Below are 27773 nucleotides of genomic sequence, written 5' to 3' on the forward strand. Positions count from 1 at the left end.
AAATATTTAGGTAGGTAAATATTGTGTGGGAATATTTTAATTAAAAAGATAAATTCTTTCAGTCTCTTAGTTTCGAAAATAATTGCAGCTATTTAAAGCCATAAAATTTTAGATGCAATTAAATTCATTAGCATGCTTGAATCAAATTATATATATTGTATTTTATTACTTAAATTTAAATGTTAGATATTTTTTTTTCTTTTCAAAAATTTAAATTATTTGCTTTGTTTTTTATTTAATAGTAATTGTTTTTTATTACATTTATAAAAAGATAAATTACGATATATGAAATATGGAGATAATCTATCAGAATAATTGTAAGAATAAGTATATTAATTATTTTAAAAAGAAAAAATCATTTTCAAAAAGCCTCATGAATATTTAGCTAATTTAAACATATTTATTTTTTATTGTTGAAATGAGAAAATAACAAACTAAAAATATTTTATTTTTTTATTTAATTATAAAGTGAATTTACCAATTTTCAAAGTTTTTTATCCTCAAAATAACAAAATAGATATCAATTATATATACTTATAAAATAAATAATTAAAAGCAATTCTCAGTTTTAATTATATTGATTGACAGACTGACTTATTTATTTATTCATTTTTAATGTATTTAAAGAATTAATATAATAAAATTCTACTATTTATTTTTGAACTTTTTAAGCAAACTAAATATTTTTATAGTATGTTTAAATCATAAAAAATAATTTTAGATAAAAATTTGAAATCTTTAAATCAAAGTTTTGTCATTTTCAACTAGTATTACACTAGTACTTTGATAGAATTTTTATCTTACAAAAATTAGATAGGATTGATTGATTTATTTATTCTTTTAATGGTATTAAATCCATTTAGATTTAAAAAATAATTGTAATCAAAAATAAATAACGATTAATTAGATAAAAACTTACACTTTTCTATTTTATAGAACAAAAATTAATGTATCAAAATAATGTTAAAATTATTTAAATTTTATTGAATCATACATTTTCATAAAAATATATATTTAAGTTCTTTTAGCAATGCTACCATATAATCCATTATTATCCCCCATGTATTAAAAAATTAATATTAAATTATACAACATTAAATTCCACATTACTTCTATTATTTATTTTTAAAATAAGGGGAAATAAATATTAACATTTACAATAATTATTTTCAATAAAAAGATTTAGTTAGAAATTAAAATATAAATTTTAGCGAATAATTAATCATGTATTTTTTATAGTTCTAATTGATTAATTTACCAAATAAAAAATAATTGTTATAATTATTTGATTTTGAAAAAAAATAGCAATTTAGAATATTTAAAACCAGAATTGTTCAATACTCAATTCTTTTTTCTGGACAATTTTGAATAAAATAATTTATTTGCCAAAAAAGAAATAAATATGAAAATTAATTTTCTTTTAGTTACATTTATCATTGAATTACATGTAATAACTAAAGGCTTAGATGTGTTACCTATACAGATTCAGAATGATATTATCTTTATTCAAGTAAATTATATTAAAAATCTTATTTTTACATTTTATTTTGATCTATTTATTTATTCATATATAAATTTTTTTAGGAAACTAATTCTTTAATATACTAAGCCTAGAGCGATTCTACTTATAGATATAGTAATATTAATAAAATAGGAGTTATATTGTCAACTTATCTTTTAAATGGATTAAATAATATTGATATTCATACGAAATATTATCTAGTTAATGTATTAATTTATTTTAAAACGTAATAAATTTTTACGATTTAAAACTTTTTATAATTAAGGATGTAATATACCTATTTTACTATGGAATTACATCGTATTAGACTATTGATTTGAATTTAATGACTACTGGATAATCTGGGTATTTAAAAACACTATCATATCCAACTGCTACTTATCCATGCACAATATCAAATCTTTAGATTTAGAATATAGTATTAAATGAACTTTTAAAATGAAGAAAGCACATTTTTTTTACTTTATAAAATAGGGAACACGTTTCTATTATTTGTGTTTTGACTCTTCAAATATATTTTTGGTGCAAAGTTCCACATTTTAAAAGTTATTTACTACTAGTACAAAAACTTCTGGAAAGATAATGAAAAGTGAAAAAACCTATATAATTTTAGATGATTATTTGTATACAAACGGAACTATTTATGACATTTAGCTCTCGTTTCCAAATACTTAAAATATTTTGTTAATAAATGTAAGATTAAATTTTAATAGTTTATTAATTTCTCCATCTTTATTTATTGAAAAACCCTATTATACAAGGATTATAAAATCATAAATAAAACTTAATTAATAAAAAATAAATTTAGCTACTACAAATAATCTTATAAAAAGGTCAAAAAAATAATTATTTAGATAATTTGAATTCCCTAATTAATGAATTATATAAGCATAATTATAAATATATATATAATTAGTGCTTTAATTAAGTATTTATATCACTCTAAGCACTATTTAATTGAATATTGTATTATTATCCAAAATTAAAATTTATTTTTTATTATTTTAAGATGTAATGGAGCTTATATCTCATAGATGATTACTTAACTAAAGTTCAAATAATAGATTCAACATTTAAAGATAATAAATATATAAAATTAAACAATTCACCTAATAGCAATCTTGTTTCTGATGTGATAGAGTTTTAGACAGTAATTAGTTTTAATTTAAAATGTTTAGTAGATATTTATTCTAACTTTCCCATTTTAAAATAAGATATTTATTATAATTGCATATGATTCTTAAAGAAAAGCTTTCAGGTACTTTAATGTAGAAAATTTATAGGAACTTTAATCAACAGGAGTAAACTTGCCTTTCATAGATTATCAAACTTTTTTGTAGTATCAGGTATTATTAAACTTTATCTAACCTCAAAGTAAACATTAAATAACAAATTAAAATTAGGAGAAGATATTTATTGGTTAATATTCGTATTAGATAGCATATATATCCTCAAATAATTAAGTTTAAGTTACTTAAAATCCTTAAGTATTCTCATAAATATACAAATTACCTTACACTCATCTTGTTAATTATGCTTTTTCATATGTATGCATTTAATTTTACTATTTTTAAATATCAATCTTTTTTATTAAAATTAAGTTTGTCACTTTTCAGGCTATGCTAGGATCTAATTAGTATTTAATAAACATTTACTAAGCATATAATTTTTGTATTCCTCAATGTTAAATTTGTGCATCAATGACAACTTGCTAAATGTGTTAGTCTCCTTATTATTTAGATATCTAATTTTAATGTATTGATAAATGCCCAAATTAATTTGTATCAGATAATACTAATATAATATGTATTTGCCGTCCTAATAGCTCTTTATAAAAGTATCAATTTTTATTTTTTCGTCTTCATAAAATTTTTCATTTATTTTCTTTTAACTTACAATAAAAATTTTAAATTAACTAATAGTCAAGCTTGTCCCTGTAATACAACATTTTTTGATTCTAATGGGAGTTGCTTGAGTTGCCCTTAAAATTGTCTTACTTGCACTTCTTAAAAAAATTGCTAAGTTTGTCAAACTAGTTATCTTAATCTAGATGGCACTTGTGTTTAATCATGTCCTAATCATTTTATTAAAGATTAAAATAAATGTATCTGTCGTCTAAATAGTACTTTACAAAAGTAATTTATTTAAAATTTAATATTAAATTTAAAAATATTTCTTAAATATTTATTTAGTTCATCTTGTCCTTGTAATGATGGTTATGTTGATATAAATGATATTTGTTAACCATGTCCGCCTAATTGTAAAATATGCAATAACCAACTTGTTTGTACAGCTTGTGCTTAAAATTATTATTTGACAGTTTAAGAAACCTGTGTACTTTCTTGCCCTCCACTTTTTATTCCAGATGCAACGAATACTAAATGTACCTGCCGTCTAAACAGTAATTTATAAAAGTAATAATTTTTTTAATTCACAAAATAAATTTATTTTTTAAATTACAGTTAATAATGTCCATGCAATTCTGGGTATGTTGATATAAATAATGTTTGTATGTAATGTCCGGCTAATTGTAAAGAATGTGCAAGCTAATCTGTTTGTAAAGTTTGTGCTTAAGATTTTTATTTATCAGTTTAATAAACTTGTGTCTCTTCTTGTCCTGAAACATTTATAATTGATTCAACCTCTACAAAATGTGTCTGTGACGTAAACAAAATACTGCAAAAGTATTAAAATTCATTTAATATAACTCAATATACAAATATTAGCTGCATTAATTTAGTCATGCTCATTACATTACAGTTTAATTTAAAAATAATAAATTAATTTAATTTACATTTTGTTTAAATATTTATTAATAGTGGAACTTGTTCTGATAAGTGCAACTCGAATAATTGTTAAACTTGTGATAAAAATAACAATTAAATATGCACTGTCTGCAATCCAGGATTTGATTTGTATGGATAGATATGCCAATAAGTTTATTTAAATTATGGTTCACAAATTTTCTCCTCTGATAAGATTGAATAAATTCATCAATAAACATAAATAATATCTGAGGGAGCTTAATATAGCTCAATTTTGTAAAATTTTTTATAAAGTTTTATATCTTCTTCTAGCTTTTCAATAGCTCAAAATTCAATAAATGTTTAAAAATTTGTTTTTATATTATTGGTTGATACCAATTTACCTTAACAAATTTATAGTTTGTTACAACCCTTGAAAGGTAAAATAATTAATTGAGCATTAAACGCATATTTAATCATATAATTTTTATTATTAGAAAAAACACCATCTCAATAAATGAAGTATTTAAATTTATTCTAAAGTGCTGCTCATGAGAGTTAAGTTTAGTATTCCTCTGCCAGATTTAAATCAGCAGATCTAGCTTCTTATATCTTATTAAATAATGGAACAGGGATAATCTTATTTATTATTCTTATGATTAGCATGACTCTTTCTTTTATTTTAATTCAAAAAGTCAAACACAAAAATGTTTAATACATATGCAAAAAGGCTTATGAAATAATAATTTGTTCTTTAATAATTTAATACATACAGATTAGTGTATTTATTTTAGTAATTGGAATTAATTCCTAATTGATTTACTATATCAAAGGTTTATCTGCTTTTGAGTTAGGTGTAGAAATTACTTTTTTAATAATATCAATTATGATTACAGCAGTATTTTATTATAAAATATATTTCTATCTCAACACCAAATCCTTTTAAAGCAGCAATAAAATTTTCTTTGAGATAACTAAATAAAAAATAGAAAACAATACTCGTAAAACTTCTAAATTAAGTAAAAACTTTATTTTAATATATTTAATAACTGAAACACTTATTATACCTACCTGTTTTATACAATTGAGCTAAAATTACTTTGCTCCTTGTATAATAGCAATTACTATTTCTATGGTTTAACTAGTGCTTGTTGTGTACTCTATGCCTTTCTAATCTAAATTAACAAATGCATACTTCATAGTTAACTATATATTATGGAACTTTTTTTATATTTTTTTCCTAATTTTGGTAATGTATAGTTAAAAAAAGGATATTATATAATACAGAGATATTATAGATATAATTAGCTACATAATTATAATAATTATCCTAACAATACTAATTGAATAACCTATTTATTTTCTTCTGCTAATAATAACTAAACTATATCATTATTTCAAGTAAAAATCTAAAGTAAATCAGGAACTGGAGTTAGAATATTTCTAGAAAAAATCTTAGCATTCATTAGACTTATAATAAAAATTCCTTTTTTACCCTAAGTAACATCTAAGCCGAAAGGTAAGAGAATCTTTTAGTTAATTAGAAGTAAGATATACGAATCAATTATATAATTTGGCTTTGAAAAAAATATGGATTAAAAGTGGTAATTAAAATTAATAAATTAATAAAAACATTTGATAGATTAATTAACTTTTTATGCATTTTAATTTATATTTATTCTATGTAGTCTCTAATTAAAATTCTATCAACGTTAAATGAAACATCCAATATTTAATTGAGACTTAAGCTAATTAAAGCTTTTAATATACATACCTATATTAATTAACTAAGGCAATATTATCTCTTAATCTTACGAGGATATTGTTTGATTTGACACAAAATCAACTCAATTTTTGGATTAAAATAAAAATTCATTAAAAAAAATAGAATTTCAAATTTAATATAATTCGATGATATTAAAGAAATATTTTTTTAAAAATATAATGGATTATTTAAATTTTTATAATTAATGTATTGAATTAAAAATTTAAAATGAATTAAAATAAGTTTAAAAATCAAAAATTCCTTAATTTGGAATAATAAAATGCTCATTTATGAAAAAAAATGATGAGTCAGTTCCATCACATGTTTTACATTAATTAACTTTTTGTTAAAGAATAAATTATTTTATCATATATGTTTACATAAATAATAAAAATAATAAAAGATTTGGTTTGATCTTTTTAAATTGTTAGATTTTAACAAATAGAATAAATAATAAATAATATGTCATAAAAGAAATAAAAAATTTTTTTAGGTTTAAGAAGGGTAATCAATTATACATTAATTCTACTTCTAATATTATTTTTTTCTACTCAAAAGTTTTATAGCTCTTATTTTGATAGGCATGTTGTGCTTGTGATAGATTTAAGGTAAAATTCATTTATTTCTTTTAGCTGGTAGATCAAATAAGCAAACAAAAATTTAATTGCTTATCAATATTTAATAGCAATTATTTATAATTTCTTTGTTATTATTTAGCAATCATAGAGTTGGTAATAATTCTCTAATAGGCAAGAGGTTATCAAAATGTGAAAATGTGCAATATTTAACTTTAAATTTAGAGTAAATTTTTAATTAATTGTTTAAGTTAATTTACTAATTAAAAGTTCTCATTTTTCAATTAAATTGATTGAAATTATGAATGATAATTAAATTTATTTCTTAACTTTTATTATAAATAAATAGCAAGAGTCAACTTAAAGCAGTTGGAACTTAAAAATTATGCGACGGGATAATAAAATGTAGCAAGCTTATTTCATTAAATATTAACTTAAGGTTATTGTTTAATTTTTTATTTACATTTAAAAATATAATAAAGTGTTGATATTTTTATATTTAATTTATTTTTTAGATTGTTATAAAAATTAATTTGTGAAATTTAAAATTAAACTTATTAGTTCATATTTTTAATAGTTGCAATAAAATTCTAGACGAAGGTGTTTCTAGTTTAGGAGCCTGCATTAAAAGCATTTCTAATTTGACAGAGCTCATTTTAGATTTAACGTAAATGATTTATTTAAAGTATATTTAGATGAATAATATTTTTTAGTCTAAATCATATAGGAACAAAAGGAGGAAATGATATAGTAGCAGCCATAACTTCATGCCAGAATTTGAAAAAATTAACTCTAATAGCGAAGTAATGCTCTTATTATTTTTAATTAATTAAAAATCTATTTAAATTATCATGAAAAACCAATCCACATTTATTTAAATTAATTTAGATAATCAAGTTTTGAATAAAAACCTTAGTTTATTTATTTATTTAATTAATGTTGTTTTTATATTTGTATTTAACATCTTCTATGAATTTTTTTCTCATACTAATTTTAATTAAATAATTTTAATATTATAAAAGTTGTAATAGATATTGGGATTAAGAAGACTTTAAGCTTTTAGGTTCTTTCATAGCAAAAAACTAAAATCTCTATTCTGTGATCCTATCTTTTTTGTAAAAATAACTTAATAATATAATTCTCTTTAAATTGGTCCCACTTATAGACTCATATAATTAGTTTTAAATTTATTAAGAATGTAACTAAAAAAGAAAGAAATAAAATTTTAATTAAATTATTAGAATTTGAAGTGGTTTTTTTTCGATTTTTTTTTTTAAATAGAAATTTAGAAATTCATATTTTAATTAAAAATTCTATTAATTCTATTTTTAAATAAACGTGTTATAAAAGCAATTGTTGGTTTTTTCGTCATTGGGAATATATGGACTTGGCAACTATAATTGAGCGTAAAGATCTCTAGAATTTGGATATCAATTTTTCGTAGAATTTTAATTTCACACTTAATAAATTATTTTCAGATTTGTATTAATTTAATTCATAAAATTATTCACAAAAGCTTACTTTATTTTTATTTTGTTTTTTGATTTCTATTTTTTTTTTCTAACTTGTTTTTTATTTAATTAAATAATGAACTATTCGAAAAAAAATGATATTAATAATTTTTTAATTTTTCTCATACTTTCATTTTTTTAAATAAGATCGTCTTCAAAAAAAATAAAAAATCATCCATGTTTTATTCCTCCTACTATACCATGTTAAAGTAATCTCTTAAGTTTGAGACTCTATTTAGGGAAAAAGTAAAATAAGTTTGTTCTCCTTTTTATTTATACTTTTTAGTAGTTTATTTTCTAGTTTCTATATGAGCTTAGAATAAATTAATTCATCTATCTTCATAATTTTAATAATTATTAGTTTTCAATAAATTTTTTTCATTTTGAATTTTAAAAATTTGTTTCTTAAAATTTTGATTCCTAAATTATTTATTTACAAATTAATTATAATATATCACTTTAATTTGAATAAATGATTGATTTATTGTTTTCAAAATTTAAAAGATAGCTAAAATTTATCTAGCTTGCTTTTGATTCCTTTAGTTTATTAATCTGATTATTTTATTTTAATATTAAAAATAGCTATAACATTGAAAAGGATTTTAAATAAAATTTCTTTTCTGCTTTAGCAAAATGCGTTAATCTGATATACCTTGAATTTGAAATTAGGTAAAATACATCATTCATTTCTTAATTGATTTTTAGTTTTTTTTAAGTTATTCTTAATAAACTCTTAAGATAAAAATTAAAAAAATATTAGTTTATTTATTTATTTTTCTTTTTAATTAAACTATTTAATTTACTTGTAGCAATTAATAAATAAATGAATAAATACTTACTATTATTTTTTTTCTTTTATAAAATTAAAAAATTAATTCAATACAAATTTTTTGATTTTAAAAGTTAATATTGCAACCAAAACCATATTTGGATTATATTAATTTATGGCTTAAGCAAATCTTACTAATCTCAAAGCTAATGCTAAAGAAAAATCATTTTTTTTATTTCTAACTATTTTTAATATCAACTAAAATAAAGTAAATAGAAAAAATCTGTTAAATCTAACTCCGTTTTTTAATTTAAAATTTATTGTTTTTAATAATGAATTTTAAGAATTTAATTGAATATATTTATAGACATTAGTAAAATTAACTATTTTATTAAATAAATATTTAAACTATTAGATTTTGTGGAGATACTGTTGAAGCTTAGTAGAAATGTAGGAGTTAAATTCTTAAAATAAAAAGATTAGTTTAAAAAACGGTGTTCATTTAAATTTAATGATAAAAAACTTGATGAAATGCATATCACTCAGAATTTTTAAATAAAATAAAAAAAATATTCTGTATTGCTTGTATGTATAGTGAGTGAATTTAATAAAATATAAATAAATAAATATACTACAGATTAACAAACCTCACAAAATTTTATAATTTTCAAAATTAATTTATTATAAAACCAAAAAGATGAAATGTTTGATAAAAAATTTATATTTCATCATCAAAAAATTAAATATTTGGTTTAACTTTTTTTACTTATTTTTTGTTTATTCAAGTTCGAAACATATTTCGATATCTTTTTTTATTAATCTTAAATTTTCTTTTAATTTATAAAATAATATAAATTGTTTTATTAAATATATGTTTCCTACTCAATAACTAATTATCAGAGAATATCCATAAAATAAATAAAATTTATATAGAAAATTTTTCATCTATGATAAACAAAACAATATTCAATTTAATATCTCTATTGATTGCTATTTCAATAATTTAATTAGCAATTTAAGTTTACTCTAACCTTTTTAAATATAAATAGCAATTGAAATATATTTTTAGTAATTCATATATGTTGCTTCGGTCTTGCTGCATGTATATGCTTAACTCAATATTAAAGGTATATTACTCAAAGTCTAATTTTAAAGAATATGTGAAGAAACAATTGATACTATTAACTTTTGATTTATTATGAAACTAAATAATTTTTTATTTATTTACTTATTTATATTATTTTTTTAGATTACTTATTGCAATAATTTATAAATAAAAATAAAAATAAAATGATATTCTTTTTCTAGAAAATATTTAGCTTAAATCACAAAAAAATATATAAAATTTCAAATTTAAATTTTTAATATGTCCAAATCCATTAAAAAAGAGGATAAAAAACTCATATAATAAATTAGATATCATCAACTATTGGAATTCGTTTGATTAATTTAAAGAAATGAGTACTTGGAAAGCTATGTATAGTAGAGTTATAAGAATTAGCAATCCTATTTGAGTCTGTATACAGAGATTTTTTTTGAGACAAATTTATAAAAGAATATAGAAATTACTAACAAAAAATAATTAAAAATAAATGAATAAATTTAATATTTCCTTCATCTTTAAATTATATTTTCTTTCTTCTTCAAAATAAAAATTTAATAAAGTTTCCTTACTATTTAAAATATAAAATTTGTATTTTGTAAATAAATATTTATAGAATATTTAGAAGAAATATATGTAAAAAATACACAAATACACACACACTCATTTAAGCTAGATTTAAATAAAAAAATGAATATATTTAGTTAGAATTCCTTATAGCAGTAATAAATAAATAAATGGATAAATTAATAATTTAAATAAAATAAATGAATCCATTATCATAAAAGAATTTCTAAAAAATATTTAACTAAATTTATTTATTTTTCTTATTGGATTTGATTTAATGAAAAACAAACTATTCATCTTGTTTTTTATGCCTAGTTTATCATTTTTAAAAATTGCATTTGCAAATCAAAAAATAATCTGCAGAAAATACTAAATTTTATGCTTTTTAGTGAATCCATTCGATACACTTCATTAAAGGAATTAGGAATAAATCCTATTACAGAAAATTGATTAATTATACTTATGATTGATTTTTAGATATTTGATTATTATGTAGTAAATCTAAATCAAAAATATAGATTTTACACCTCATAATTCACTTGAATTATAGAGAAAAATAAAGAGTAAAAAAGTAAAGTAAAATAAAGTAAAGCAAAGAAAGAGTTTGGATTTTGAGATTCGCTGTAAATGAAGAATCTTTTACAAATTTGATAAAATAATACAAAATCACAAGTAATTTTTTATTATAGTATTATATTTTTATATGATTTATTATTCATATTATAGAGTAGTTATTGCTCTTAATAGCTTCTCAAACAGACATACCACCGCAGGTTAAGTACTTGCTGAACATGTTGGTGTAGAAGAATTCGGAGGCAGACTTGGGGTTAAGGGTGGAGATGATGGAGTTCATGCACTTGGTGTAAGAGGCGGTGAACTTATCGGTGGCATCAGAAGATTAGATGTCGTTTTAGAAGGTCTTGCATTCAGTAGTGGCAGCATCGAGGGAAGCATCACCGTATAAAGCGTGGAACTTGTTGGCGGTGGCGTAACAAGCATAGAGAGCAGTGTCGTTGTTCTTGATATCATCACAGATGGGGGTCTTGGTGGTGATACAAGCTTACCAGGAGTGGAAGTCAATAGTGGTAGCTTCGACGTTCTTGTTGTTCAAGACGAAGACGGCACCGAGGGTGAGGAGAGCCAAAACGGGGAGGGCAATGAGTAATTTGTTCATTTTAGACAAAGTTTTTTTTAATTTCTTCTTTTTTGTTTTTTGATTAATCTTTATTTAAGTTATTGACAGCTAAATTGGAAATTTAAATAGGGAAAGGACCTTTCAAAATGAATGAAAAAACATGTGGTTTATATTATTATTTGGGAATAAACAAATTGAATAATTAAAATGCGTATTGAGGATATATTTAAAACTATTTGAGTGATAAATACCATCTAACATAAGAGTCATTTTATATTCTCAATTTTAATTAAACATATAATTTGATATCTGACCACATTAATATCGAATCCCCACCTTAATTTTGCTGTAAAACGATGTAAATCGAAGCATAAATTTGCCTTTCATTTCATAGCAAAAAACAAATGCAAGTTACTACTACCATCTAAAAATACAGTATTAACTTTTTTTTCAAATTAAATAAATTTTTTACTTCTGTCGAATGAATATACATCAGAAAATGAGTGGGCGGGCTGCGATATTCAATTACAACAATTTAGTTAAACATCAAAAATAAAGATTAAACTTAATGCAGGCACATTTTTATTCCTAAGTATTTAATTTAATTTTATTGCTTGAAAAGCAAATTCTTAAATTTACAAAAATAAGCGGATGATATAGAAAAGAGACATTTAAAATATAAATTTGAGAAAATACAAGCTTTTTTTGTTCGTAGTTTTGAATGGCATTTATTTGTTTAATTGAGATACAAAAATCAACTTTTGAGTAGTTTTATCCTTTTTGTTTTTGAAAATAAATAAGGAAACCTTCTTGAATCTGAGCAGAAATTTTAATTTTTGAGAAAGTATATTAAAATAGAGAAGAAATATAAATTTATTCAAGTAAATCAAATGATAAATTTAAATTATATAAAATTTTTCCTTTAAATTAATTAAAAAACATTTTAAACTTGAAAAGTTTTGCAGGATAAATTAATAAAATATTAAATCAGTTGGTTGTATTTTCAATAAAATATTTCTATTTGGTTTTATTTTGATTCAATTTTTTTTTTAAAGTTTTGAAAATTTATTTTTCATACTTTAAAGATAAAATAAAAAGAATTCTAATTTATGAACGAATTCAAACAAACAACAAACAGTTGAGATAATTAAAAGGGTTTTTAAAAATAAAAGCAAAAATAGCTATTTTGTTTTTTGTAATTGGGTGATATTCCAATTAAAAAGAGATAAATTTTTTAATGAACCTACTAGACTCTATAAACAATTAATTTTGTAAATATGTAATAGATTGATTCTCTGACAGATTTTCAACATACCAAACAATAGTGAATTTTGATGAGCTTAGTTAGATTGGATCTAATTTAATATATATTCTATTAAGCTAAACAACTATTAAATAAATATATACATGAATATTTTTATTTTAAACAAATTTTTATTCCTTGATCAATATCAATCAATATTGACAATAAAATTTAGAATTTATTCATTTTGTATTTTTCAATAAATAATTAATCTAAAAATAGCTAAAAATATTTAGAATACATTTTTACATGCACTTTACAAATTATTTTTATCATTAATTCCTTGATAATATCACATCACTTTTTTGATGTTTTTTCAAGGTATTGTTCATAGAGCTTCTTTTGTGCATCGTATTTTTTAACAAAAGATTAAATAGCTTTTTCTTTAAGAGGAGTGCCCTTTTCATCGTGACTAGGAATACCTCTTTCATCAAATTGGTACTTGCTATAGTTAGGATCATTTTTAAACATTTCTGCTGGATTCACACTCATAGCTTTCAATTTTTCTTCTTCTTTTTTGCGCTTTTCTTCTTCTTTTTATTTTTCTTTGAGTATTTTCTCTTCTTTCTCTTTTAGCAAAGTTTCTTTATCATCGATTTTCCATAAACTGGGCTCACCAGGTTTACCATCATCAATACGGATACCAATCTAAATCAGTTTTTCATCTCTGATTTCATCTGAAGCCTTATAAATCTGTTAAAGTTAGTTATCTTCAACACATTTTAATACTTAAGTTATGTAGTCTGTGGCAATCTAAACAGCACTTTCACTAGCATTTGGTTCTAGTTTTAAGGTTATTTCACCAAGAGAAGACTTAGCATTAATAGCTGCCTTGTTGATAACTTGCAAATCTTTGTTTGCACCTCTGATCTCATCTCTGAGACTGCTAATCAATCCAACAGTGCGAATGAAGGTGTCATCCTTAGCTTAAGCTTGTTGCTGTAATAAAATAAAGTAAATGATAAAAAATGTCTTAGACAGACAAAATAAAAATTATATAATAAAAAAAAACTAAAAGATTGATGCTAAAAAGTACAGACAATAAATATAATTAACTCCAAATCGAAAATTTATTATTTAGCACTTTTCATTCATTTCTTTTAATTTGTGGTAAAATATTAAAATAAAACTCTAGAAATTGAGAAATTAATTGATTTTATTTAATTAAAAACTTCTCTTTCCTTCCATAAAAATTATTCTATCAAACGAAACAATGAATCAAAATTAATTACCTTTTCATAAATTAAACCTAAGCAATTGAAAATATGCTTAACGTAGTTGAAAATACTTCTGATGAGAAGATGAATGATAGGCTTTTCCTTAATGTAAGTATTGACAGCAGTGATGATTTCGTCAAGCTCTTTAAGTGCTTCAGGGACATTGAAATTTTTTTAGAATGCCCTGTGGATGTTATCTTGCTTTTCAACAAACAAGTCTCTTAATTCAAATTCTCTAGGACCCCACTTCTATGGGACATTGATTTCTGATTAAAGAAGTATGGCGTTCATTGTAAGATAAAATTCTGAATACTTTTTATCTTTTGTTTTAGCTTCATGTATTGAATCAGTGGTGTAATCCATTGTAGAGTCATATGTTTATTTCATAAAGAGAAGTCTTAAAACGCGCTAGCTGTGTTGGCTGGATAAATGCTTAATGGTAATGAAATTTTTTAAACTCTTTGACATTTTTAATCCATCAATGTGCAAATGGCCTGTATGCATGAAGTAGTTAACCCATTGATTTTAGCAATCTTATTTATTATAAAAGGCTTCACTCTAAGCCAATTCGTTATCGTGGTGAGGGAATTTCAAGTCTTCTCCTCCCATATGGATATCGACTGGATATCCAAGAATTTCGGAGGCCATAGTTGAACATTCAATGTGCCATCCAGGACGACCTTAGCCCCAAGGACTATCCCAGAAGGGCTCACCAGGTTTGCTTGCTTTCCTGTTGAATTAATAATTAATTTAAATAACCTTTAAATAATCTTCTAAATTAACAAGATTTTATTTTTTGAAATGCAAAATGATAATAAAAACTATTTGTTTGTTTATATGTATGTATGTTTATCATATTTAATTTCTTACCACAAAGCAAAGTCTCTAGGAGATCTTTTTTCCTTTTCATCTTTTTTGCCAAGAGCACCTTCACCTTCGTCTAGCTTTTAAGCATCATTAACACTTTGAGGTTCGAGTTTAGAGTAGCAATGAGTTGGAGACTCGTGGAATTTATCAACATTGAAGTAAACGGAGCCATTAGCGACATAAGCGTAGCCATTTTCAATAATTTTTTCAATGTAAGAAATAATTTCTGGTACATATTCGCTAACTCTGACTATGACATCAGGCTATTAAGTTTAAATAAAAAGGCTTAATAATGCTTATTGCTAAACTTATTTAAATTAATTATATAAAAATGATTGATTACCTTATCAACATTTAATGTTTCCATGTCTTACCAGTAATCCATTTCCCATTTTCTGGCAAAGGCAGTAAATTCTTCACCACTTTCATTTGACTTTTTAATGATCTTGTCATCTATGTCAGTAATATTCATACAGTGGAAAACATCATAGCCAAAGTACTTAACCATAATTCTTTTGATAATATCTGCAGAAATGTAAGTTCTGGCATGACCAATGTGTGAAGAATCATAAACCTATATAATATTTCATTTAATTAAAAGACCTATCTAAATTTATTTTATTTTTATTTGTGCTTTTTCCTTTTTCGCTATCCAATTAATTTATGCAGCGCAGTAAACAAAAGCTGCAAAATTTAAAATTATAATGGAAAAAAATGTTTAAAAATCTTAGTAAACTTAGAAAATGCTTTACTGTAGGGCCACAGTTGTAGAATCTAACTTATTTGCCTTTGTGAGGGACGAATTCAACCTTTAAATAACAAAATTTAGAAATTATTCAAATATGAAAATTATTATGCAAAAAAGCTATTAAACTTAAAAGTCAAAAATTTACTAAATTCTAAGGATTTAAGGTGTTTTTAACTTTAAGACCTGTTAAATACTTGGTTTCATCTTTAACAGGGAGTTGCCATAATTGATAGGGGTCTTTTTTTACCTCAGTTGTCATTTTTTAATTAGTAGAGAAGAGATTCGCTATTTATAAATTCTTGTTGCAGCAGCTATTTCCAAAAGGATATTCTTTTAATTAATTTTATATAAAATAATTAAGATCTATCTTAAGTTAATAAAATTTTTAGTGAGGATTTGTTTGGAGACTATAACCTTTTTAATAAAAGCAAAAAATTGCTAATTAATTAGCAAGTATTTTGTCTAAGTGTTTGATTGACTTTCTTAACTCCTAATACTAAAATGTCAAAAATTCAATCTGCAAAAGGCTTGAAAAAGAGGGTTATGTCACATCCAAATCCCTGATTGAGTTGAAATAATAATAATAAATTACTTGGCACTTGCAAAAATCGTTTTTTTAATGTTTTTGTTAGATTAGTAATCTATTTAATCATAAATTAAATTATTTTTTGCGTAAGAGATGATATGCTTTTAAAAAACTCTCTTTTTCTTATTTTTTACCTCAAATTCAAAGTATTTTTTTTCTTGATTTAAATTTTTTTCTATGAATAATCTAGAAAATTAATATTAAATCATTATTAAGTTTCAAATGAAAAAAAATAAAATTGAATTAGTTCTACATTGATATAAATTCAATATTTAATACAAACTTAAAACTTAATAGTGCTTAGAAAATCTGTTGCTTAAAATTATCTTTAACCTCAGAAAGAATTAAAAAAAACATTTTACTAACAAATATAAAATAATTAGGCTGAAAATAATATTTTTTATTTGATCTTACCTAGTGACATAATATCATTAATAATTATAAAGTTTCTATCAAAAATTTAGAATTAATTAATTTTTTTTTTCTATAAATTTTCTATAAATTATCTAAGAAATTTTAAAGAACATTTTTATAAGAAGCATCTTCTTAGCAATCAAAATTTAAGTAGAATGGATAGTTAAAGAAAATCTATTGTTTTGTCACTTCCTAAATAAAGTAGTCATTTTATTTACCTTAAAACTACAAAGATAAATATTTTAGTTTTTTAACTCTTACAAATAAATTTGTGTGATTCCTTAGAAAGATTATATTTTATTTTTAAATTTTGAATAGTTTTGAAATTCAAAATATTACATTAAGCAAAATATATAATTATTATATGATGGATGTTGATAGATAGATTGATAGATGACTATTTATGTGATTTTAAAATCATAATTATAAAATAATAGCTTTGATTTTAGAAAGAGAATAAGGATGTATTTAGAAATAATAAATCAAGAGTTTTAAAAGATAGCAGATTTAAGAATAGACAGACAGACACCTGAAATAGAGAAATTATAAATTATTTTTGAAAAAATATTTATTAGCTATACGTTACAAGAATATTTTAATATGTAATAAATATTTCTGGATGCAAGTTCAAAACAAAACTTAAGATCAATACAAATATTAATTTAAAATATATAGATAGTATTCATTTTATACAGAATTATTTAATTTTTATATTTATCTATTTAAGATAAAATTTTCCTTTTTTTATTAAGGATTTTTAAAACTTAATAATAGTTAATTAAATATTATTATTAATAGACATATAGATAGATAGATGCAGGTGAAAAATTTCATATCAATTATGAGAATAATCTGGATGTACCTATATTTTAATAGAAATTCAATTAAAATATTTATATAAATTAAGTAGATAAATTAATTAATTAATAAAGTAATTAATTACTCTTATGTCGTAAGAATACAAACCAACAAGATTACAAGATACTCCTCTTTATTTTTCAAGATTTTCTAGTTAGAAATGCTTATCGTTATTGCTTTTTCTAGTATTTAGCTATTGCCTCAATAGAGTATATTTGTCGGATAAAATTTACTTATAATTATCATTTTTGCATTCTTGTAAATCGTTTTATAATAATTTTAAATTAGATTTGAGATCTTGCTTTGTTACAACTGTTTATTTATTATGTGTTTAAATTAGGATTTATTTAGATGTTTTTGAAATAGAATTTACATGCAAAGTATGGAATTAATTAGAGTTCATTTTTCTTGGAAATAAGATCATCTTCGGCAAAATTAAAGCAGCAGCAAATACAGTTGAACAAAGGTATTATTATTCTTTTTCTATTTAAAAGTAAAAGATGAAATTAATTATTTATTTTAATAATTTAAACAATTTAATTACTTGATTAAAAGATATAAAACATAAAGTAAGAAAAATAGTAAAACTATTAGCTGAGGAATACACTAAGATTTTATAGCTCTACTATAAAATTCCTTAGAGATATCAGTATTATTATAATCGTTAATTTGGCTTTCAAGCTAACTCACTTAAGAGCTGATTGAGTTTAGGATACTGTTTGACTAATTTTAAATCATAATTTATTTATCGTTAAATCTAATTAAAATTTTAACTTACAATAGATGAAGGAAACATTTTTGGACTTCCATACATCCATATTCCAAGTAAGCAATGTAAAGGAATAGAGATCCAAAGAATATTTCTTATAATATCTTCAAGATTTTTTCCGAATTGAGGAGGTTTTCTACATAATCTAAGCATGGCAAATTTATCAACATAATAAGTGCTGACTATTAATTAATTATTCGATAAAATAAATTTTTTAATATCAATTTAATCAAATTTTTATTTGAATTATGACATTCATTTATGTATGAAATTTTTTTTAATTTAAGTCAAAATTAAAAAAAGCTAGAAAAAATAATAAGTTTACTTAAATATAAGAACGTAGTTATGATGAGAAGTGGCAGTCCAGAACTGTATAAGAAGCATACAAATATAATATTCATGATCTATTTATGAATGAATAAATATAAAGCAATTAGATTTATAATGACTTAAATCAATAAATAAATAAATCAATCAAAAACCAATCATTTGTGAATAATTAAGTAAATAAATACTTGTGCATAGCGAACTTCGATCAATAAATTAGGACTAAGATAGACAGATTCATATTTTTCTTATGTTGATTATCTAGTTATATTTTTATTGCTACTCCATTTACGATCGTAATATCTTCTCAAGCAAATATATAAGCTTTAAAAGATGAAATTTAAGTAAGGCATCATAATATAAAATATCATTGTTAATAGCTGTTTGTTTCAATTATTAATTTAAGGTATTAATATAATTTATTTATTTATTAATTAATTTATTTTACTATAGTAGAGCCGACTTATAAGAACCATAGTGGGTTAAAGTCTGTAAAAGTACCATCTAGAAGCATAGAAATAGTTGTATTTGATACTCCATTAAATTTTGTGTTCATAATTAAAATAATTAAAGCCTTTTTCAATAAAAATAAATAAGTAAGAATTTTTAAATAAAAAGCAATTAAATTAGTTTAATTACTGTATTCATAAACTACATAATAAATATCTTTGCCACTCTTGAGCTGACTTGATGAGAAACATATCTGTAACCCTCCAGCTTAGATAAATCTAATTTTTTAATTATTTAACTTTTAAAACGAGAAATAAATGATAATAATTTTTGTTCTTTCAAAAGAAAGACCAAATATTTGAAAAAATTAAATTTATTTGGTTGAAAAACTAAAAAATATTTACATGTGAAGATAATTTACATAATATTATTGATAAATATGATAACAACTACAACTAAAAAGGGTAGGGCTATAATTAGTGCTTGGTCTTCAAACCAATTTTTGCATAGCTATTAAGTAGAACCATCTGACATAGTAAAATTATCATTATATCTTCCTAAGGGATTTATTTTGCAATAGCATTCAAGTAAACCTTTTGTAACTTATGATTCGTAGTCTTTAACAACCTATTATTGAGTAATTGAACTAGAGTTACTAGGGCAATTTACAGTAGGGTATTTGTTTAAAAATTTTTGGTTTTAGTTCTTTACAAAAACAATAAAAATTAGAGCTTTTATTTTCAATTAAAAAAATTTTAATTATTTTAAAAAATATTTTTTTGATAAAAATAAGTAAATAAATACTTACTTCCTATCATGCATGTTAGAGTTATTAATGTTGAAAATATAATTCTTATGAACCTATTGCAGAATGAGATTGAGAAGTTTTCCCAAATGATATCTTCAGGAGCTGGTGCTGACTTTACTTCTAAGAGCCTGTATTCAAACCTTATTAATTTTAGTAAATAAATGAACTCATAAATATATATGAATGAATAATAAATGAACAAAAAAATTCATAAATATCTTGAAATTAAAAAGAGCAAATACTAGAAAATTAAAATGTGAAAATCACAAATTTTTCTAGTGAAAAAATATAAAATTCGAAAATGTAAATTTAAAAAAAATTTAAATTAGAAAATGTAAATTTATAAAAAATTACCTTCTCATATCGTTTTTATTTTTGCAGCAGAACAAACAAGACTCAATAAATTTATCTAAATATGTTTGATACATTGCGTAGTATGCAATATCTCTATTTCTCATGGTTTAAAATGTAACAAAAGCAGAAATTATCTAATTTATTTTTTTATAGACTTATTTGAAATACATTCATGAATGATTGATTGAGTAATAAATTACTTTTTTTTAACCAGATCTTTCTTATTCTTTTTATATTTTCTTTTCTTTTTCAATCAATGAGGATATTTTAGCTATATTAGTTAGCTTTTCCATAGCTATCTTTCTATCTTCCTATTTTTCTAAATTGTTGTAGTGGTTATTTAGCATCTTCATACTTAATTAATTATTTTAGATGGCTATGCTGAATTTGTTACAATAGCTTAAAATTTATTCTAACTTTTTTTTTTGTAAATTAGTTAACTTCTTCTCACTTTAAACAACATTATAGGGAGTAGCAACTTAAATGTCATAGACTCCGAATGACTCTTTTTTGCTCACGATCTATGATATTTATGTTTCAAAGTGCTTCTTCAGTTTAAATTTAAGCTCATCTACTTCAAAATCTTGTGGAAGATTTTTAATTTCCAACGTAAAGTAAGAAACGCCTACAGAATTTCTTTAATTAAAAAAGAAATTAAATGATTATTTTTAAAAATTCAGGTGAAAAATAATTCATTTCAAGAATTAAAGTAACCCAATAATAATTTATCCATTTGTTTGAAATAGAAAAGTATTTTTATTTATTTAATTATTTAATTAATTACGAGATAACATTTTTTTCTGTTTAATTTTATGACATCTTTAATCTGATTAGAACATACATAAAACAAATCATAATAGCTCCATCTATAACTGAAGCAATCAAAACAGCTTGAGATTTTTCGAATTTCCACTTCACCTAATAATATGAATCTAATTTATATAATTTTTGAGATCATTTAGTTGGCTTAATAATAATGTTAATTTACTCTCACAAATTGTGCTTACAAATATTTTCTACTTTTTTGCTTTAGATTGACAATCTGAGTCAGAAGAAAATATAGAAGTATCGAAGGCAACCTAACAACTAGTTTGGCCGAAACAAGGAGTTATAATAGCCTAAAAATTAGAGATAACACTCTAATTGCATGTCTGATCAATTTAGCTCAAATCTTAGAAAATACATGTATCAGATGTTTAGCCAGAACTCTTCGAAGTCACTATTTGAATTTAAATGTTTGTTTTTGTATGTTATGTTTGAAAATTAATTTTCAAATAATTAAAAGTCTCCAATTATTAATTTTTTCTGTTTACCTAAACCGTAATAGTACATAGATGATTGGGTTGGTAAGGTTCCAGTAGAACATTAAAGTGACAAAGTGTAATCACTAATTTATGAAGTGGTAGAAGATGAGCTTTTATTACCAAGTAGCAAATATTAACACTGAGTCCTATCTAAAACAAGAGATCCTAGAGTAGTAGAAACCAATTTTTGAGTGGCTGTAAACTATTTAACCTCTGATGAGCTCTCAGTAAATGCTTTTTAAGAATAAAAAAGGTATTTTAGATTAATAAATTAAATGTGAATTTTTAAAGTTTAAAATTCAGGTTATATTTAATTCCTTTTTCTTTCAAAATTTAAAGATAAAATAATATTCAATACCTTTCATATAAAACAAAATAGGCACAGCTGCTAAGATAGAAAAAAACAAAAACCACTCAGCAAGATTTTTCACAAACCTAAAATATAAAGTTGGTGTTAGACCCAGCTTGTCAACTTAGCTTTTTTCAGAAGTATCACCAAATAAACAGGAATGTCTTCCGGTTTCGAAACTGCACGTTTCGCATCGAGTATACTATCTACTATTTCCAGATAATGGATGAGTTTGCTAAATAAAATTCTCTAAATCAGCTAGATTAGGCTTCTTGAGCTATTTGACATCAGACAAATCAATTATATCCTCTTGTGTTTACATCGGCATAGCCGAGTCATTTAATTCCCTACATATTTAAAAATGTTTTCATTTGATAAGCATTGCATATTGGAAGAATTGAATAAGAATAATTTACTGAGGAACAACTCTATTCATTTGAAATAATAATTTAAACTTTTTACTTACTTATTAATTAATTAATTTCTCTTTTAACTAATTATTTATAAGAATACTATTGTTTGAATTTCTATTAAATTGTGTGCATATGTATTTATCTGCTTAAATTTCTTAAATATCTGTATAACATAGTCAAAGATAAGTGGTTGATATAGTGGTAATCAATCGTAACCAACAAATCCAAAAATAATTCTGAAAATAAACTATAAGTCATCAAATTTATTTTTTTTACATTTATTTTAGAAAACAGTAAAACTTACTTATTGTTAAAATGGGCACCATTATATAATGAGAATCTATCAATTTATCTATATTTTATACACTCAATTTTCATTCATTTTTATTTTTTAATTTCTCTAACATTTTTGAAAAATTTTATATTATTTCTATTTTTTACTAATTCTCTTTGAAGATTTTTGTTCTAATTAATTAAACAGTTCTTAGCTTGATTGATTGATTGATTTATTTATTTATTTATTTATTTATTAAGGTTGATTAAAAATAATGAAGTAAGTTTTGTTTTATATTTTGAAGAATTAACATCGTCTGTCTGATTCTCCCATAGTGAAAATAAATAATAAAATTGCAAAATAATTCAAATGTATTTTTTTATTGATATTTATTTGTCAGCAGATAATTAATGATTAAATAAAATTACCTCTTTATCATTTTCTGCAAAAAACTTAATAGGATCTTTGAAATAAATACTTTTCTTTTTTTATTTTGAATTAGTTTTTTTAAATATTTAGAAAGAATTTTTAATATTAAATATATTATATAAAATATTGTTGTTTAATAATGAATTATAAAAAAATTAAACTGATAAATATTGCTTGCTTTTTAATATTTAACCTGTGATTTTAATATATTTATTTTAATTTCCTTATTTATTTTTTATTATTTAAATATTTCAAAAAAAACAATCTATTTTACAAATAAAATTCACTTATTGAAAATTATACAAATTTAAATTTAAAAAATTCTCATTTCTTAAATGGTAATGAAAATATTCTCTAAAAATTATTAAATAATTAGAGAAAAAGAGCAAAATAATTAATTACTCTTTTCTTAATAATTTCTAAAAAATATTGCATGCTGAAATAAATAATAATCCCATCAGCAAATGAATAAATTATTTAATAGTTTAGAATAGAATCTATTAGATTCATCAAAATTATTTTTGAAAAGTAATATTTTTTATCAATAAATAAATAACTTTTTTTCTAAGATAAATAATTTAAAAGCTTTTCTTTGATATTATTTATTATTTTATTTTCTAATTAAAATTTTTCATTGTAGATTAATTTAATATGGCAATATCGTTTTATTTGTTTAGTTGTTTATTTTAGAATTGAGAAAGAAATAGGTTTATTTGTTGATAGATAATATGAATTAAATTACCTTCCCATTTACTTTTCAATAATTATAAATTTAAATTATATTTTCAAGGTTTCAAGAGTTCAATTAATTATTATATCATGTACTGTAAAAATAAAAATATGTCATTTATTGTTGGGTTTTTTATTCTAAATAAAAACAAATTGCATTAACCCTACTAATACAATTCTTTTGCATACTTATATAATTATCAGCTAATTTTTTAAAGTTAAGAATTATTAAATTATCAAATTGCTTTTTACTTATTAGTTTTTTACTATTTACAAAAATCAATATTGAAATTAATACATAAATTAGAAATTAAGGAAAGAATGTTGACTTTTGGAGATAGTTAAACTGAACCTTCTTCAACAGAAGAAGAGAAGAAAAAGAACATAAAAAATTTGAACAAAAGCAGTAAAGAGTTGAGTAAAAACTACACTAGAGAATTGACAAGGGATTCAGATGGATAAGAATAATAAAATAGGGCTTTATCAGATACTAATAGCGAATAAGCCAATATAGATACAGTGAAGGACTCAAATAAAAGAAATAACAATTCAAACACAGGTATTTACTAAAATTAAGTGAATGGTTTTGAAGCAAAAAGTTTTGACAATAGTTAGCAAGCTGAAGCAAATAATTCAGAACAGTAAACTATAAAGCTAAATATTATGTCACCGAAAGTGAATAGATAGATAAAATATGCAAATTTCGAAGATTTAACAAATTAGCAAAATCAAAAAGAGATTATTTAGGCAAAGCATGTGTCAAGGGAAGATACCTTTAAGAATTCAAATATGATAAAAAGAGAAATTCAATAATAATAGCATATTAATTCTAGTAACGATTTGTTTGTTGATGATTTTAGCATAAGCAAGAACATTTTCTAGTTCATAATATTGCAGTTAATGATAATATTTGAAATAGTTTCAACAATGTTTGTCAGCTCTATTTTTTTTAGTGAGGACTTACAATATAGCTTGATTATTTATATTTCACTATTCTTTTTGCTTGGACTTGCTTCAGTGATTCTTCCTAAAATCTAAAAATTAAGAAAACATTTGATCCAAATAATGACTTTCTTGCGTTTTATAGTGTTAATTATTTACATTGAAGGCAGAGTTATTGGTATGTATTCGAGTTTAGAAAGAAATATTAATAATTAAATAAAATCATAAGTAAACCATGCAGTAGAAATGCTAAATTAAGATAAATAGCAATAAGATCAGACGAATATTAACTACTAAATTCTTAACTCAAGGTATTTATTTACTTAGGCAGTTTATATTGGCTGCTTATTAATATGCCTTATCTCAACATCTTATAAGTCTGCTAGCAACTTTTTAGGTTCTACTAAAAACGCAATCCTAACGATTATAACTATCCTTTATGTGCAACTAAGATTATGTGATTTTAGTGAAATTTCTTTGGTTCAAATTTCTTTAACATTTTTTCTAGTTGTAACGGTTTTTATTACTCTATTATTCTAAAATTACATAGTCTTTTTTCTCTTCAAAAGTTTAAGCCCTTAACAAAATATACTTGGAATATAAAATTAAGATTCAAATTAGAACCCTTCTTTTATAGTTTCACCTAGATTTGGTGAAATACAAACAAATCAATAAAATGAAGTTAACTAAGAATAAATCATTAATTACAATTTAAAAAATTTGAGTATTTAAAAGGCCGCGCGTTTATATGGAATAAACTATTAAAATGAAGGTGAAAGTCAAAGATAGTCAGGACAGGATTTAGATGATGATGATAATAATAATAATAATAACATATAGAATATCTAAAATTTGAACTTTCTTTCCCCAAAAAATAATATTGGAAGTCTTTAAATAATAACTCCTAGAGATGAATTAGACTCAAAGAGAGAGATGTATAATGAAATATAAAAGCAAGGCATAAATTTAAATCAAAATGGCTAATAAGAATAGTTTTCACCAACAGATGATAATCACTAAAATAATAACAATATTAAATATAGTAGTAATAGGTAAGTTAATTGTTAGAATGATGTTTTTTTTAAGGTTTAAAGTGATTAAAAAATAGGCTCAGACACATTTAATCAAGAAAAATATCAAAATGATATTTAGCCTAACGAAGAAAGTATGAGAAAATCAATAAATTTTTATGATGAATAGATTTCAGACAACAACTAGTTTGAAAAGTAAATGCAAGAGAATTACAATAATAATGAAGAATATGATATATAAGATAATGAATTACCAGATTAATCATTATTTGAAGGAGATAAAAGTGACATGAAAGTAGTTACTGATCATTCTACAATCTAGATTAACCCAAATAAAAAAGAATTGTCTCCAGTAGTATAAGTTGAAGCTGAAGGAAGCGAAGAACAGACTAAATGGAAGATTCTAAAATAAGCTAGAGATGCTTTGCAAATAAGGAAAAAACTAGAGTAGTAGTAGAATAAATTAAAGGTTTACAATAACATGACTTAAAAGAATGGGCTGGAAAAATAAATTTTAGATTTAGAGTAAAGACTTGAAATGCAAGACATGATATTAAATAATATTAGCAATGGTATAATCATAATATAGAAAGACACTAACGAAGTTGTCTATGTTAATAAATAGGCTTGCTAAAACTTAAATTGCTCTCTTGAATAGGTTTTTAATACTCTGATGTCTTTGAAAAATGTGAATACTCTTAAAGATGAAGTATCTAATTTTTCAGAACTCCTTCAGTAATTTGATCATCCAATATAACTCTCGTAGCTTTCTACTTTGAAGGGGCTTTTCATTAATCATGATAAATAAAGAGAAATAATGATTTGCATTCAACCTGATTCTTTTTAGAGCCATTAAAACTAATTAGAAAAGAGAAATCTAAAACCAGGAATCAGCAATCAAGCTCCAAATAACTAAATGACTGTTGATAAAAATGCTACAAACTTTACTCTCAAAAACTATTTAGATCAAACTTAATTCCTGCAAATTGAGGTAGATCAAGTAAGAAATCAAAAATAAAGATACATGGTTTTTAATATTAATATTATAACTTGGAACAATCCTTATAATGTTATTCACACAACAACATTAAAAATTCAGTATTTTATAAGAAAAATGATTTCTGAGCTTTCGTTAGATATAAATGATATCAGAGAATATTTCTAAGCTGTAAATAATTAATCTATTTAGAAGCTGGACTGCAATGGATGCATAGGAAAAGTTGATTGTATGTCAGAATTTTTGTAGGACTTTGCCACTTCATCATTATTGATAAGCAGTACTTTCATTCCGATAAAACAGCAGCTCAACCTTTAGCATCTAATTTAAAGTGTGCTTGAAAAGATGAAAATAAGATCTTCTTCAAAGCAATACTACTTTAGTTTGCAATATGATTCAGTATGTCCATAAGTAGTATATTCAGATGTTAAGCGTTTAGATAGAGTATTTTACAATTTGATCTTGTACTTTATAGACACTAATGACAAAGCTTACATCAAAATTAAAGTTTTACCCTCTTTCTCAAATAGTACCCCAAAGAAGAAGTTAAAAGTATATTTATTTTTACTTTTTATTCTAATTAAATTTCAATAAAAAATAAATAAATAAATTTTAATAGATTTAAATAATCTGTTCAAAGAGTTAAACAGAAGATACTCCAACCAACTCAAGCGAAGCTTAAGGTTAAAAGAAAAAAATTAATTCTGGTGTAAAATTTTCTCTATCTCAAAAGAAGGCATAAATAACTAATGTGTATATGCTAGAAAATATGCATTATGGAGTTCTTCTAAGTAATAGTATAATCTAAAAGTTAGAGCCAGATGATTAAGGAATCGTTTTCTAATCTGGATCAAATACCACCTTTACTTTCTAACTCTCTATTTGAATTATTTTAGCAAAACAAAACAAATAAA

The 27773-nt window shown here is 22.5% G+C and overlaps 6 protein-coding genes across 6 annotated transcripts; 4 read left to right on the plus strand and 2 right to left on the minus strand. All coding sequences in view use genetic code 6, as the record gives it.

Annotated features, from left to right (window-relative positions):
- Nucleotides 1-1402: 1402 nt before the first annotated feature.
- On the plus strand, nucleotides 1403-5905 carry TTHERM_00559950 (transmembrane protein, putative; the record flags this gene model as incomplete). Its single annotated transcript, XM_001010149.2, has 13 exons — nucleotides 1403-1510; nucleotides 1585-1728; nucleotides 1788-1940; nucleotides 1997-2215; nucleotides 2532-2672; nucleotides 2737-2868; nucleotides 2926-3069; nucleotides 3124-3359; nucleotides 3445-3657; nucleotides 3715-3936; nucleotides 3985-4206; nucleotides 4342-4706; nucleotides 4764-5905. The coding sequence occupies 13 exons, from the start codon at nucleotides 1403-1405 to the stop codon at nucleotides 5903-5905; spliced, it is 3441 nt and encodes a 1146-aa protein (XP_001010149.2).
- A 588-nt stretch (nucleotides 5906-6493) lies between these two features.
- TTHERM_00559960 (kinase domain protein, putative) lies at nucleotides 6494-9401 on the plus strand (the record flags this gene model as incomplete). Its single annotated transcript, XM_001010150.2, has 11 exons — nucleotides 6494-6535; nucleotides 6590-6639; nucleotides 6749-6832; nucleotides 6956-7045; nucleotides 7184-7273; nucleotides 7320-7409; nucleotides 7629-7721; nucleotides 7957-8046; nucleotides 8265-8363; nucleotides 8700-8786; nucleotides 9302-9401. The coding sequence occupies 11 exons, from the start codon at nucleotides 6494-6496 to the stop codon at nucleotides 9399-9401; spliced, it is 915 nt and encodes a 304-aa protein (XP_001010150.2).
- A 1857-nt stretch (nucleotides 9402-11258) lies between these two features.
- Nucleotides 11259-12989, plus strand: TTHERM_000559961 (hypothetical protein; the record flags this gene model as incomplete). Its single annotated transcript, XM_012796129.1, has 2 exons — nucleotides 11259-11716; nucleotides 12977-12989. The coding sequence occupies 2 exons, from the start codon at nucleotides 11259-11261 to the stop codon at nucleotides 12987-12989; spliced, it is 471 nt and encodes a 156-aa protein (XP_012651583.1).
- A 301-nt stretch (nucleotides 12990-13290) lies between these two features.
- TTHERM_00560000 (cysteinyl-tRNA synthetase protein) lies at nucleotides 13291-16478 on the minus strand (the record flags this gene model as incomplete). Its single annotated transcript, XM_001010154.3, has 7 exons — nucleotides 13291-13932; nucleotides 14226-14940; nucleotides 15081-15340; nucleotides 15421-15651; nucleotides 15830-15886; nucleotides 15971-16155; nucleotides 16418-16478. The coding sequence occupies 7 exons, from the start codon at nucleotides 16476-16478 to the stop codon at nucleotides 13291-13293; spliced, it is 2151 nt and encodes a 716-aa protein (XP_001010154.2).
- A 1182-nt stretch (nucleotides 16479-17660) lies between these two features.
- TTHERM_00560010 (tRNA (GuanineN(7))methyltransferase, putative) lies at nucleotides 17661-22480 on the minus strand (the record flags this gene model as incomplete). Its single annotated transcript, XM_001010155.3, has 18 exons — nucleotides 17661-17687; nucleotides 17769-17995; nucleotides 18057-18166; nucleotides 18228-18406; nucleotides 18462-18634; nucleotides 18778-18856; nucleotides 18968-19159; nucleotides 19228-19353; nucleotides 19419-19507; nucleotides 19634-19960; nucleotides 20038-20177; nucleotides 20392-20525; nucleotides 20592-21027; nucleotides 21176-21323; nucleotides 21380-21610; nucleotides 21705-21929; nucleotides 22054-22391; nucleotides 22461-22480. The coding sequence occupies 18 exons, from the start codon at nucleotides 22478-22480 to the stop codon at nucleotides 17661-17663; spliced, it is 3201 nt and encodes a 1066-aa protein (XP_001010155.3).
- Nucleotides 22481-24210: 1730 nt separating this feature from the next.
- Nucleotides 24211-27745, plus strand: TTHERM_00560020 (transmembrane protein, putative; the record flags this gene model as incomplete). The annotated part of the gene is made up of 2 exons (XM_001010156.2): nucleotides 24211-27411; nucleotides 27479-27745. The coding sequence occupies 2 exons, from the start codon at nucleotides 24211-24213 to the stop codon at nucleotides 27743-27745; spliced, it is 3468 nt and encodes a 1155-aa protein (XP_001010156.2).
- Between the last annotated feature and the right edge of the window lie 28 nt (nucleotides 27746-27773).

The sequence above is a fragment of the Tetrahymena thermophila genome (genome assembly GCF_000189635.1).
Source record: "Tetrahymena thermophila SB210 genomic scaffold scf_8254763, whole genome shotgun sequence".
In the NCBI taxonomy this organism is placed as follows: Eukaryota; Ciliophora; class Oligohymenophorea; order Hymenostomatida; family Tetrahymenidae; genus Tetrahymena; species Tetrahymena thermophila.